We start from the raw sequence: 13,042 nt of genomic DNA on the forward strand, positions 1-13,042 counted from the left end.
ATCAGCGGTTCCAGAAGCTATCTTTGTAGCAAAACAACAATCACTTCAAAATTAGATAAAGATACTTTTGCCTGTGGACATATTTCTCGCTGGATGGAAAAATAGTGTAATGAGTAGTATCTGTGTGGGTAATTCTTGGATGGCTTAAACACATACTATAAAAGCATTGCCTTTTTTTTCCTCCTTATCACACCCAGGCAGCTCCCTGGAAGAACAACTTTACATATGAATGACTACCTTCCCCCACTAGTTTGTGTCATTCAATACCACACACACAAGTTATAGAAATGGATTTCTATTGAGTTCTTTGCCCTGAAGCAAAAATCTTTCCACAGTCATTTAAATCGTCTTATCAGGCGCCTACAAGCAAGGTAAAAAACCCAGCTCTTGCACAGGCATGCTAATGGAGGTCCACAGTGCTTTAGGACTCAGTGTATCAAATATTAGAATTTCACATCACTACCAAATAGCTGCTACATATTTGATCTTGACAAACAGGTCATCGCCTCTACATCATAGGTGGATTTTTAAGTTTCATAAGTAATTAAACTACAACTCATTGAACAGCATGTTACATATAAATAAAAGTAACTAATATTTGAGAAAAAACATCACAAAGTTGAACAATCAATTTGTTTTTCATGAATAGCCAACTATAAGTTGTGGTCTTATAAAGCCCATTGGTAAAATCTTCTACTAAATGTGACATTTAATTGATGATTATTGTTTAAAATTCTTTTCAGAATTGGAAAAAAAATAGAGGAACTCCAAGGTAATGAAATACTGACGGAAGTCAACAAAATAAAATTCCACTCAAAAAAGAGCAGACTCAGACTGTAATTTTATGCATATTACAAATGAGTAATTCATTCTAGTTCCCTGAAGTTATTTAAAAAAACCCAAAAAACCGTAATCACCATGACAGTGTTTATGCCAGTTATATAAAGTAGTTATCTATTCCAAACATGAGAACTGTTACTTCTACTCTTTAATACTAATGAAAGGTACTCAGTGAGGAGGCATACTGTTTTAAAATTTAAGAACCTTAAGAGAATTTGGCCAAAAAAAAAAAAAAAAAAAAAGTATTTGCTTTTTCTCTAGTGAATCCATTTGTTTTACAATCACTCCGTGTGGCTGTAGTAGATGCTTTTACTTAGTTGCTTACCCTGCTAAATGTAGAGACATTTTAGAAAACAGGCGTGAGCGATAGAAATTTGATCAAGGCAAAAGGACCCACAGCGACCACCTGGCTGAATAGACATGCCCATGGGGTGACCACCTCAAATTATCTATAGGCCCTAAGGGACCAATGGGCTACTTACAACCAGGCAGGCACAGTTACCAAAAAGGGCAAATTCCATTCTTCACCAGCCATAACTACTCCTCTTCCCCCTTTAAAAACGGCCCCCACCCACTGCCTCCTGGCAGATGGTCTCTCCTTTGCAGTCTTGCCTGCCCCTCCCTTGCAGTGTATTCAGTAAACTATCTTTGGGTGAATCCTTTCACCTCCCCACATCACCAGCTTCCACCAGATCATTGCCTGGCATTTGGGGGCTCCCATCCGACTGGACAGACACCACACTAAATACAGCCATTTAAAAAGTAAAATGAAACTAACCAACTCAAACCCCTACTACACCTTAATTCTTTGTGAACTGTTTTATTATCAGTGCCCCATATCTGTGATGTTTATTGTTCTAAGCTCCCCAGTGCCCAGCACACAGTAAGTATTTTCTGGATGGATAAATGAAAGACATTGCTGACTTCCAGATCCCCTTTCATGCTGGCTCAAGTGCTCTTTCTCCTTTGACATCCAGTTCAACCCTGAGCCTGACCAATTTCTCACACGCACACTTTTCAGTGCCTAACTCTAAACCCAGAGTACACCTCAACATCTCACAACAGGATTACTATGGCAGCTGAATTTATCCCACACAGTAGCAAGATCACTTTCATCATGCCACTTCTTATTTCTAAAATGCTTGACAGATTACGTCACAAATCCTAAGACATCCCACATTGGTGCTGCCCTTAACTAATGAGATTTTTTTCACAGACTAACAATACTCTCTACTCCAGCCTACTTCTAACACCATACTTGCCTTTTCATCTTCTCTGACAAATAATGCCCATTTTTTGCTTTAAAATGCTGCCCAAAGCAGTCTCACTTAAGCTCAGCTATTTATACCATGATTTAATAAATATCCCTTAAAATAAACTCATAATATGCATTATAGATCATAAACTAGGGAATTCATTATACATGTGTACACACACACACACACACACACACACACACACACACACACTGAGGGACCAATTCTAAGAGAATTTCATCAGATAATATAAATACTGAGATAAAACTAAGCTTCTTTACAGCAGGAACTGTGCTTTCTGCTTCTGTATTTCTAGTGCCTACCCCAATGTCTGGCATAGAGCAGATGGTAAGTAAATGTTTTTGAATGAATAAATAAACAGTGAATGTGGATTCTTAGACATGAGCAAAATGTTTTCATGTAAGCATGGAAGTAATCAAGTCAGAACTGAAAAACAAGTCTACAAAGTATGACTGTGTATGAAAGTAAACTATTATGTGGAGATAATGCCACACAAAATTGCTAATATTCCATATATCTCATGTCTGGCCACCATCTTACAACTTTCTATGCCCAAATTTCAATTCCATCTACTGTTTTTTTCCAGAGGAGTAAACCACTAATTTGGTCAATCTGGTTTATAACCTTCATGCTACATCACATTCACCCAACAAACCTTTATTAATTATATATCATGGCTAAGTACTACATATGTAGCCGTGAAAGACGATCTTCAGGGATGACAGCCAAGTGAGACAGAGAGTCAGATAAACCAGTAATTATAATCAGGGCACAGATGTCCATAATGCACCAGGGCAGTAAGTGGCCCTCATCTTTGAGGTGGGGACTGAAGTGGTGAGGTTAGTAAAAACTTCCTATGTTAAACTGATTTTTGAAATAGAACTAGAATTAACTATAGAGAGAATTTCAGATTGAAGAAGGTAAAGGGTCAGAAGCCTGAAAGAGCATTAGTCTGGAGTTGCTCTGGCATGGTTGGGACATGAGCTGTAGGGAAAGGGCAACAGTCAAGAGACTAGGCAGGAGCAAGATCAGACATAGCCTTTTTCCATGGCAAGCAGAGAGTACAGAGTCGATGGTGGTTAAAGGAGAGAGTGAGGAGCCAAAAATAAATAGCATGTTTCTGATTTAGTGACTGGACATGGTGACATGATTCACCAAGGGAGGGAATGGTAATTTAACAAATTTTTATTTAGCTGAGTAGCAAAATAATGAATCTAATTTTATGCAGGTAATGTGAGATGCCTTGGGTCATTCAGATATGTTATAGATAGCAGAACTTACACATTTTATTCAAAGGAAAAGATCTGAAAAATATTACGTGTCTATCAGGTCAACATGTGTGTGCTGGTGTAGTGGGCTTGGAAATCCCAGTACTTTATAGTCCCACCACTCAAATGTTTCTATGTGTCATTCCCTATAATGCCTATCCCTTGGTTCTTGTTACAGTGTACATGCAGGAAGCATCAAAAGATACTCATTTCGTTAAAATGGAAAAGATGAATGATACTGCACAAACAAGGAACATAAGAAAAACGATGCATGTATCCTGACAAAAACAAGTTCCAAAAATAACTGAAGAAATTCATATTGCTTGCTCAAAGTCTGGTATATTCTACTCTGTGGAAGAAGTACTATCTAAAAACTTTTAAAAAATGATGGAAAGGTATTGGCGACATATTTAGATTTCTGAGTTAGGATTTCTGTGGAGAATCAGCAGTACATTATATTACAAAAATATCAAATTATGTTCCCCTGCCTAAATAGCCAAAGGCTTGCATTTGCTACAAGTACATGAAGTCATCACTGCAAAGGTGCACTCTGCACCTAATCAGGTTTAGGACAGGCAAAATAAATAAATAAATAAATAAATAAAAATTAAATTAAAAAAAAAATATATATATATATTAGCAAGCAGGTGTATACTGGGAGGAAATGGGGGTGCTCAATTGTTAGGTGGACTAAGGGGAGAGAAGTTTCAAAGGTACAAGTATGAATAAAGAGGGAATAATCAAGGAAAGCATGAGAGTAAGAAGTCTTAATTTTCTTACTTAGGCTTCTCACTATTGATGCCTCTTTCTCAATTATTAAATACAATGTTAACTATATTCAGCTCTTTTCTACCTGCTTCCATGCTGGGAATTACTTGTTTTTGAAGAAGCAGGCAACTCTTGGAAATCACTGAATGAATCATCAAGGGATCCTGACTTAGAAGCATCTTGAAAATCCTGGAAGTCGTCTTCTTCTGGTTTTACCACCTAGATTTGTAGAGGACATTTAAATAGAAAGACTGAATTGATAAAATCGTAACTAACAAATTCATAACTGTCAACCTCAAAAATTACCTTTTAAATCTCCCCATTTAGGTACCTATATTAGGTAGGTGTGACTGCCTAAGTTTAGAAGAATGCACTTTAGGGGTGCCTGGGTGGCTCAATCGGTTAAGCATCCGACTTCAGCTCAGGTCATCATCTCTCAGTTCGAGGGTTCGAGCTCTGCGTCGGGCTCTGTGCTGATAGCTAGGAGTCTGGAGCCTGCTTCAGATTCTGTGTCTCCTTCTCTTTCTGCCCCTTCCCTGCTCATGCTCTCTCTCTCAAAAATAAATAAACATTAAAAAAAATTTAAAAAAAAAAACGAACTTTAGATATAATACCAATTCAAGTATCTAGGACAAGAATCTGTCTTAAATTTTTAGATACTCTCTTGCACAAATTGTAAAAGACTGTTTAAAGAACTAATCTATACAATTTTTAAATAGACAAATTACATTTAATAGATTACCACCATCTTTAAAAAAATATTTTATACATGATGTAAATTATATGAGTAATGCAAGCTTGTTATAATCCATCATGTGTATGTATAAAGTCAACAGTGAACACTGACTCCTAATCACATGATCTGGAAGTAAGTACTGTGAATAGTTCATTTGTTTTATTAAAAAATGAGTTTATACTACATTGTTCCGCTCTTTAAAAAGATATAATAATATCTATAAAGTGGACTTTTCCATGTTGCACATGTAGTAGTTCATTCATTTTAATAATCAAATGTTTACCACTGTATTAATGAAGCAAATTTTATTTAACCTTTCTTTTTGTTAATGTTTGTTTATTTATTTTGAGAGTATGAGAGAGAGAGCATGAGTGGTAGAGGGGCCGAGAGAGAATCCCAGACTCTGCACTCTCAGCTCAAACCCATGAACCATGAGATCATGACCTGAGCCAAAATCAAGAGCTGGACGCTTAACCAACTGAGCCACCCAGGTGCCCCATAACTTTCCTTCTTTTTTTTTTTTAATTTTTAAAATGTTTATTATTTAATTTTTGAGAGAGAGAGAGAGAGAGGGAAAGGGAGAGAAAGAAAGACAGTGTAAGCAGGGGAGGGGCAGAGAGAGAGGGAGACACAAAATCTGAAGCAGGCTCTAGGCTCTGAGCTGTCAGCATAGAGCCTGATGAGGGTCTTGAACTCACAAACCACAAGATCAAGACCTGAGCCGACGTTGGATACTTAACCTACTGAGCCACCCAGGAGCCCCTAACCTTCCTTCTTCTGATGGACATTAAGCTATTTATAACTGTTTACTCTAACAAACAATGCTATAACAAATATCTTTGCATATTTTTGCTAATTTAAGTTACTATTTCTGTAGGATAGATCCCTAATAGTGTGACTGCTAGGTCAGAAGATACAGACATTTAGATTTTAGGTAGCTATTACCAAACCTGCCTTCCAAAAAGGCTGTACCAACAAACTATTTTCCCCCACATTTTCACTAAACATTATGTTTTCTAAATTTTTTGCTAATCTGAGAAGTGAAAAATAAATGGAAGCATTTAAATTTCAGGTTTAGTAGCTTCCCCAAAAGACACAGTCTAGGAATTTAGTTAACCTTATTAAGCTTGATGTTTAAAACGTATATACTATAAAGAACTATAAACTTCTAGCCAAAATTCAAATCTCTTAAGGCTTAAGAAATTTCTTTTTTTTTTAAATAAAAAATTAAATTTTGTATTATTTTAATACTGCCTAATTTCACCTCCAATGTCCATCATAATACAGCAATCTTCTCTGCATCCTTGGAAAAAAGCTGCCCAGATTCACTTTCAGGGATTCTTTGGAATACATATAGCTTCTGCATTTACCTGATTCGCAGGGTAAGTTGGCATGAAGCCACTGGAAGCCTGGGCTGCAGCTCCCCCAACTGGTCCAACAAGGTTAATGCCCATGACCGGCTGTCCAAGGTTGAGGGGTATGGAGCCGGCAGGGCCTGAAGACATCCCAGTTGGCTGACTCACCGCAGTAGGCAAAGTCATAGGAAATCCACTTAAAGTTGGAACAGGAGCAGCTGGAAATTGGTTTAAAGCATCAGGACTCATGGCAGGAACACCTCTCTACACAGAGCAGAAGGAAAATGGAAACATTTTAGGGGACTGCAAACCACATACAGTCTAAATCCAGCAGAGAGACCTAAGTGTAAAATCTGTAATCCTGGTATGTTTCCACTCTGACTCCCAAAACTCATGAATTTGATATAAGAAAAGAACTTACAAGGTTAACGTAGACCTAGTATCAGGCAAAGAAATGGATGACATATAACAATTGTGGCAATGCACTCTCTGACATGTTTGGTTAATTCATTATAATCAAATCATTTAAAGTGATTCTGTATTATGACAAAAATTGCTAGCAGATCAAGAACACTTTAAGGAATTTTAAACAAGGACTTCAAAAACATAAAGAGTCATTTCATCTATTACTAACTTTCAAGTTCATAAAGGATACAGTTAGGTCAGAGAATGTTAATACATTTAATAGTCTTTAAACAAAGGAACATTTTACTAGCATGTGCATGATGCAAACTGTACATTTTTGAAGTACTGTATCCTAAAAATAATCTAAACTTTAATATACAAGGAGTTCTACATGGTTGTAGTCAAAAGGATTTATATTGAAAAGTTATTTGATCTAACTTAAGAAACAGTGTCTTGGGGCACCTGGGTGGCTCAGTTGGTTAAGCGTCCGACTTCGGCTCAGGTCACGATCTCGCGCTCCGTGAGTTCGAGCCCCGCATCGGGCTCTGTGCTGACTGCTCAGAGCCTGGAGCCTGTTTCGGATTCTGTGTCTCCCTCTCTCTCTGACCCTCCCCCGTTCATGCTCTGTTTCTCTCTGTCTCAAAAATAAATAAACGTTAAAAAAAAAAAAATTAAAAAAAAAAGAAACAGTGTCTTACCTGTGTTACCGCTATCATGGCGAGAACAGTATAAAGTTCTTCCTTAGTAAGTTTGCCAGGTGTAGTTCGATTAGCCAAGGCCCATATCTGTCCAAGAGTTTCCCTGGGCAGTCCAGATGACATCAGAATGGGATAAAGTTTAGCAGTATCTATTCCAGTTGGGGTCACTGTGATTTCTAAAATTTTCTTATAGGCATCTATCAAAGGAAAGACCAGATTACAAATGTAAACATATTATAAGTGATTGCTATTTTCTGTTGTCATTGTTGCTTATATAAGAATAATCTTGGGTTGCCTGGGTGGCTCAGTTTGTTAAGTGTCCTACTTCGAGTCAGGTCATAATCTCATAGCTCGTGGGTTCAAGCCCCAAGTTGGGCTCTGTGCTGACATCTCAGAGCCTAGAGCCTGCTTTGGATTCTGTGTCTCTGTCTCTCTCTGTCCCTTCCCTGCTCACGCTCTGTCTCTCTCAAAAATAAACAAATATTAAAAGAAATTTTTTTAAAAAGAATAATCTTAGGTCAAACTGCTTTAATAGAACTGAAAATGTGTCAGGGTTTGAAATGCTATAAAGATCATTCAATTGGAAATATCCAATATAATTAGGGTCTGGAGCTTAGAAGACAGGATGGAGCGTGGTAAAATGAAGATTTGGGGCCAAAGGTCAGAGAAAGTCTTATAATTCAGGAGAGGATAGTAACAACACTAAAATGGAGGTGGTATAAACAGATGCTTTGGACTTTATTTTTAATGTTTATTTATTTATTCTGAGAGAGAGAGAGAAGAAAAATAGCTCAAGCAGGTGAGGGGAAGAGAGAGAGGGAGAAAGAATCCCAAGCAGGCACTGCACTGCCACTGCAGAGCTCAACACAAGGCTCAGACTCACAAACCGTGAGATTGTGACCTGAGCCGAAATCAAGAGTCAGACGCTCAACTGACTGAGCCACCTAGGCACCCCTAGATGCTTTAAAAGACAAGTTGTAGAATAATGATGGTGGGAATAGTTTGAAAACAGTGGTGGGGAGGCAAGAATTATACCAATACCACCTATCTCCTGCCCCAGTCAGAGTCTGTGAGAGAAAACATCACTGGGTAAGGTGCTATGGGAATAGAGCCTTCAGAGAAAGGCAGTTTCAGTAAAGGTGAGAAAGCAGAATACATGTTTGAAAAAAGGAAGGGACTGTTGGGAGTTTTTCCACAATAAAATGGGGTTTCCAAAGGACAAGTTGGGAAAGGCTATTAGAGACGAGGTTGTCATATAAAATTTAGGATGCCAATACTGCATGGGACACACTTCTATACTAATTAATAATTTACTATTTACCTGAAATTCAAATTTAAATTTTTTTAATGTTTGTTTATTTTTGAGAGATAGAAACAATCAGCATGTGAGCGGGAAAGGGGCAGAGAGAGAGGGAGACACAGAATCCAAAGTAGGCTCCAGGCTCTCAGCTGTCAGCACAGAGCCCCACGCAGGGCTCGAACCCATGAATCGTGAGATCATGACCTGAGCTGAAGTCAGACGCTCAACCGACTGAGCCACCCAGGTGCCCCTACATCCAATATTTAAATATGGATTATAGGTTAGTAGGCTGGCCATAAGAACACATATTTTGGCTAGGAAACTATGTGTGCATGTATGTTCACAAGGAGGGTACAAAATGAATATAAGCTGGCAGAAAATGGACAGAACTCCAAAATTTACCAGATCTGGCTTTTTGTTTGTTTGGCTTGAAGACAGAGAAGAAGATGATGCAAATTATCTAATGGGCACTTGGAAGAAAACCTATTGTTTTATGTACAGCTGAAGTCTAACAGGATTTGGGGAAATTAGCCTTTCAACTGAGTATGTGATAATGATGTAAAGTAGATATTACTGGTTTTTTTCCAAAAGAATTTCAGGGACCCTTGCATGACTTTTATTTAATCAAGCATAGAACAACTTTAGTCTAATGATCAATCTAGAAAACCAAAGATCTGATGAAAGTTACCTTTAGATTTCAAGGGGTTGGCAAAATAGAGCAAAATGAACAAGACACAATATATTAAAACTGATTAACATATGCTGCTGTAATAGTCATTACTGTATTCACATCAGCCATGGCTTAGACTATTTTCTGGTATCAACTGAATACTATCACAAAATATGCACCTTCGTGATTTTATTGGCTCAACAGTAATAATCTCTATAAAGAGAAAAGTAAACATCACCTCCCAATGTTGACTGAAAAAGATGCCACTTAGTCTTTCACTTCATATATTACATGATAAGTCATAAGAATAGATTTTTAAAATATATAATCACCAAGAGTTCATAAAATTACATTAAATGTATTAATACTATTATTGGTAAGTTATTAATAATCTATGAAATAAATAATAATCTTTTATTTATAATAATTTTTTTTTTTTATTTTAGAGAGCGCATGCATGAAAGAGAGCATGTGCATGTGTGAGCAAGAGAGAGGGGGAGAGAGAGAATCTCAAGCAGGCTCCACGCTCAATGTGGAGACTGACACAGGGCGTGATCCCATGACTCTGGGGATCATGACCTGAGCCAATATCAAGAGTTGGACATTCAACCAACTGAGCCATCCAGGCACCCCAATAACCATATCTTTTAAAGCATGGTAAATCTAGGGAAAGCTTTTAGAAATAAAAGTCTATGATGGTCAATAAAACATTAAAGCAAAACATTTCTCCTACATTTATATAGCCATTTCACCTATAAGGCTGTCTTAAATACTGGATCCTTTTTAATTTTCTGTACTCTTTCAGAAAAGAATAAACAAGAAAAAAGTAAAAATTTCTTCTGCATATTTTGTAATCACAACAGTAAATATTCACAACTACGTTTTCAACATCTGAAGCAAAATATCCAGATGGGAATCCTAGACAAAGTAGCTTTTTTACCTGGAACCAAACTCTCATTGTAAATCCAAGGCGGCATTCTGGGCTGAACAGGATCCTGTGAGGGAAATACTCCCACACCTAGAAGATAAGAAACATTGTTTAATGTACATAACAGTCCATGCAGAAGATGGGGAAATCGCAGAGTCACTGTTTTTTTATAAGAGCGCTGGCTGGAGATACTAAAAAAAAGTCACCAATACAATGAAAATATTTGGTTTCTAAATTTCTCTTGTACGTTAACTATGTCCTAAAGAGTAAACAAAAAAAAAACCCTAAGATGTACCAAATCAATATTCTGAATCATACAAGGCTTGCACCATTTCATGTGTGTTACAAATTAAAGAAGAAAACATGACAGCTGGTGGTTTAAAAATTACCTATGTAAAAAAATGTAATTGCTCAAGCTTTACCTGCAGCTTTTAATAATATTTCTTTGTACACTCTGACTTTTTTCCACCTGAATATGACACTGCTGCCTTGGATGTATAGGATTTTTTATTCTGTTCAGTAAAATATCCTCCAAAAGTTTGCCTCCTAGGCTGCCCAAATTCTAATTCATCTCTGCAAGCTAAGTTTATAAAAATTTGGACCTTTTAGGCAGCAGTGTGTATGATTTATTTCACAGAAGCAAAGTCATATTCTCATTGGTGACTTTTCCAGTTAAATTTTAACTTTCAACCCTTATGGAAGAATAGAAAGTGTAAGAAAGGAAAAAGCTTTTATAAAATAAAAGGAAAAGAAATTTTAAATCAGGAATAATTCTGATTAAAAAAACTGGTTATCAAACATTTTTAAAAGGAATAACTGCGGAAAGAATTCAGAGCAAAATCGTAGGGGTTAATTGGAGAAAGGAATGCATTAAAAATATTTTAAGCACAATACTGATTAGCAAAAATCAAGCAGCATTCATTTTAAGATTAATGCTTAAGGTGTTAGCATTTGAGCGATATTTGGTTAAATAAACTTTGGCTGAATATTTCATGAGCTCACCACTCTCTTCAATGGATAGGTTTTGGTCTGAAGTCTTTTCTGCCTCTGCAATGGTGGTACCACTTACACGTCCATCTATAGCACCCCCGTTTTTGGCCGTTAAACTGGGATGGTTCTTACTGGAACCTGGGCCTAGGGCTTTGTGACCAACGTCAGAGGTATTTAATTTAATTTGTTCCTGCCCAGATGAACTTATATCACAAGATACTAGGAGCTTCTCCTCCAAGGAAGGGCCTAAACAAACAGCATGAAGGGTTATTTGTATATAATTGCAAATTTCTGATTTTTTTCAATCATCCATTTCCACCCCCAGGTTCTAAAGGGTAGACTCTGCCACACATAATGTAGATTTTTGAAATAATCCAATCACCACACACTTGTATAGGACCTGAAAGGCTTTAGAGAGTTTAGAGAACTTAAAACATCATTACCTACTTTGGTTCTCAGGAATTCTGTAAGCCAGCAGGTCGAACGGTATAGTGGAAGGAGTACTACCTTAGAAATCTGGTGACTTACACCAGAGAGACACTTCCCCTCACGGCTGGGGAGGCCCCTGGCCAGTAACATCACCTCTGGGTCTGTTTCTACATCTGCCAACTGAGGAAGTTTGGACTAAGTCCATATCTGCTACGATCTTTCTCAGCACAATGTCTCAAGAAGCAGTGTATTAGTGCCTCCCATCCCCTTTAGTTCACAAGTGATACACCTGAGGTTCAGTTTCAAAATTTGTCCAAGGACACACTGACAATAAATGGAGAACCAGGCATCTGACCCCCAAGTGCTCTACCACCGAACCAGAGAGCACTTTCTAAAGCAACTCTTCTTGGCTCGTTACTCTGAACAAAATATTGGTGATTTTCCCAAACAAGAGAAATCTCATGTAGAAATCAGTTTGCTTTTAAAGTTCGAAAGTGATTTAAATAGCTCCTAATTTAGGAGCCAAAGTTTTAAATCATTTTTCCAGAATGTGAAGCTCCCAGAATTAAAAAATCGATATTCTTATTTTGGTGAATTTCAATAGTACTCATATATTCCGGTACACATTTCCTTACCAACATCAGTGTATTACTCTACTTATATAAGAGAAGTAAATTATCCTAGATTATTTTAAGAATACTTTCATTAACATTCTAGGAGTTACCTGCTTTCTGTACATTGTATGAGGCTGCAGCAGTAGAGAAAGAAGGAATTTGCCCAGGGACACCATGTAAGGCAAAAGACACTGGAATCTGACCTGGAGGGAGAGGCTGTGCTCCAGCCTTCTGTGTATGCAACTGGCCAAATGGGGTGGTGGGATGGAAAGACTGAAAAGGCTGGGAAGTGGAAGAAGGACCACATGTGGGAACTTCAACGGGCCCCTGCATAAAGTCACTGAATTCTTCTTCATCAAGAAAGGCAGGTGATGGGGAGACAGTTTTAGTAGAATGAGATGGTGTGGGATAATCTGCAAAACGGAAAATGGCAATGAAACACACGGAAATGAAAATCAACAAGGAAAAAGAAATTAAGATGCAGTACAATCCCAAAAGAATATACTGAAACATGAATAACAGAAGTGAACAAGAAATAACATGTAATGACAGCCAAATGGAATTATTAAGTGAATGAAAAACACTTTGATGGCTATTTACACACAATTCATTTCTTTTCAAAAAGCAGTTTTATAGCTATTTTGCATTTTGTTCAAAAACAGAAAAATGTAAAACTCAAAACTTCTTTCCTTCTTTTATTAGGTTAATACCACTTTTTTCCTCTGAGACCACTAGTAATTTACATGAAAGTAGTGATTACTTTT

At 37.3% G+C, this 13,042-nt stretch overlaps 1 protein-coding gene across 16 annotated transcripts in view; it reads right to left on the minus strand.

The window, feature by feature from the left end:
• The window catches only part of SYNRG (synergin gamma), an 85,773-nt gene that overhangs the window by 39,449 nt on the left and 33,282 nt on the right, over window positions 1–13,042 (minus strand). For 5 of the 16 annotated variants that reach the window (XM_019423998.2, XM_019424003.2, XM_019424002.2 and 2 more), the window contains exons 7-12: window positions 12,389–12,691; window positions 11,248–11,481; window positions 10,258–10,335; window positions 7,348–7,544; window positions 6,260–6,508; window positions 4,239–4,372 (exon numbers count right to left, since the gene is read on the minus strand). In XM_019423998.2, the coding sequence (XP_019279543.2) occupies window positions 4,239–4,372; window positions 6,260–6,508; window positions 7,348–7,544; window positions 10,258–10,335; window positions 11,248–11,481; window positions 12,389–12,691 (1,195 nt within the window). The remainder of the gene's footprint in view (window positions 1–4,238; window positions 4,373–6,259; window positions 6,509–7,347; window positions 7,545–10,257; window positions 10,336–11,247; window positions 11,482–12,388; window positions 12,692–13,042) is intronic. The other 11 variants (XM_019424011.2, XM_019424010.2, XM_019424009.2 and 8 more) reach the window with 6 other exon arrangements.

This window comes from Panthera pardus, unplaced genomic scaffold (genome assembly GCF_024362965.1).
Source record: "Panthera pardus isolate Hobbes unplaced genomic scaffold, ASM2436296v1 HiC_scaffold_3, whole genome shotgun sequence".
In the NCBI taxonomy this organism is placed as follows: domain Eukaryota; kingdom Metazoa; phylum Chordata; class Mammalia; order Carnivora; family Felidae; genus Panthera; species Panthera pardus.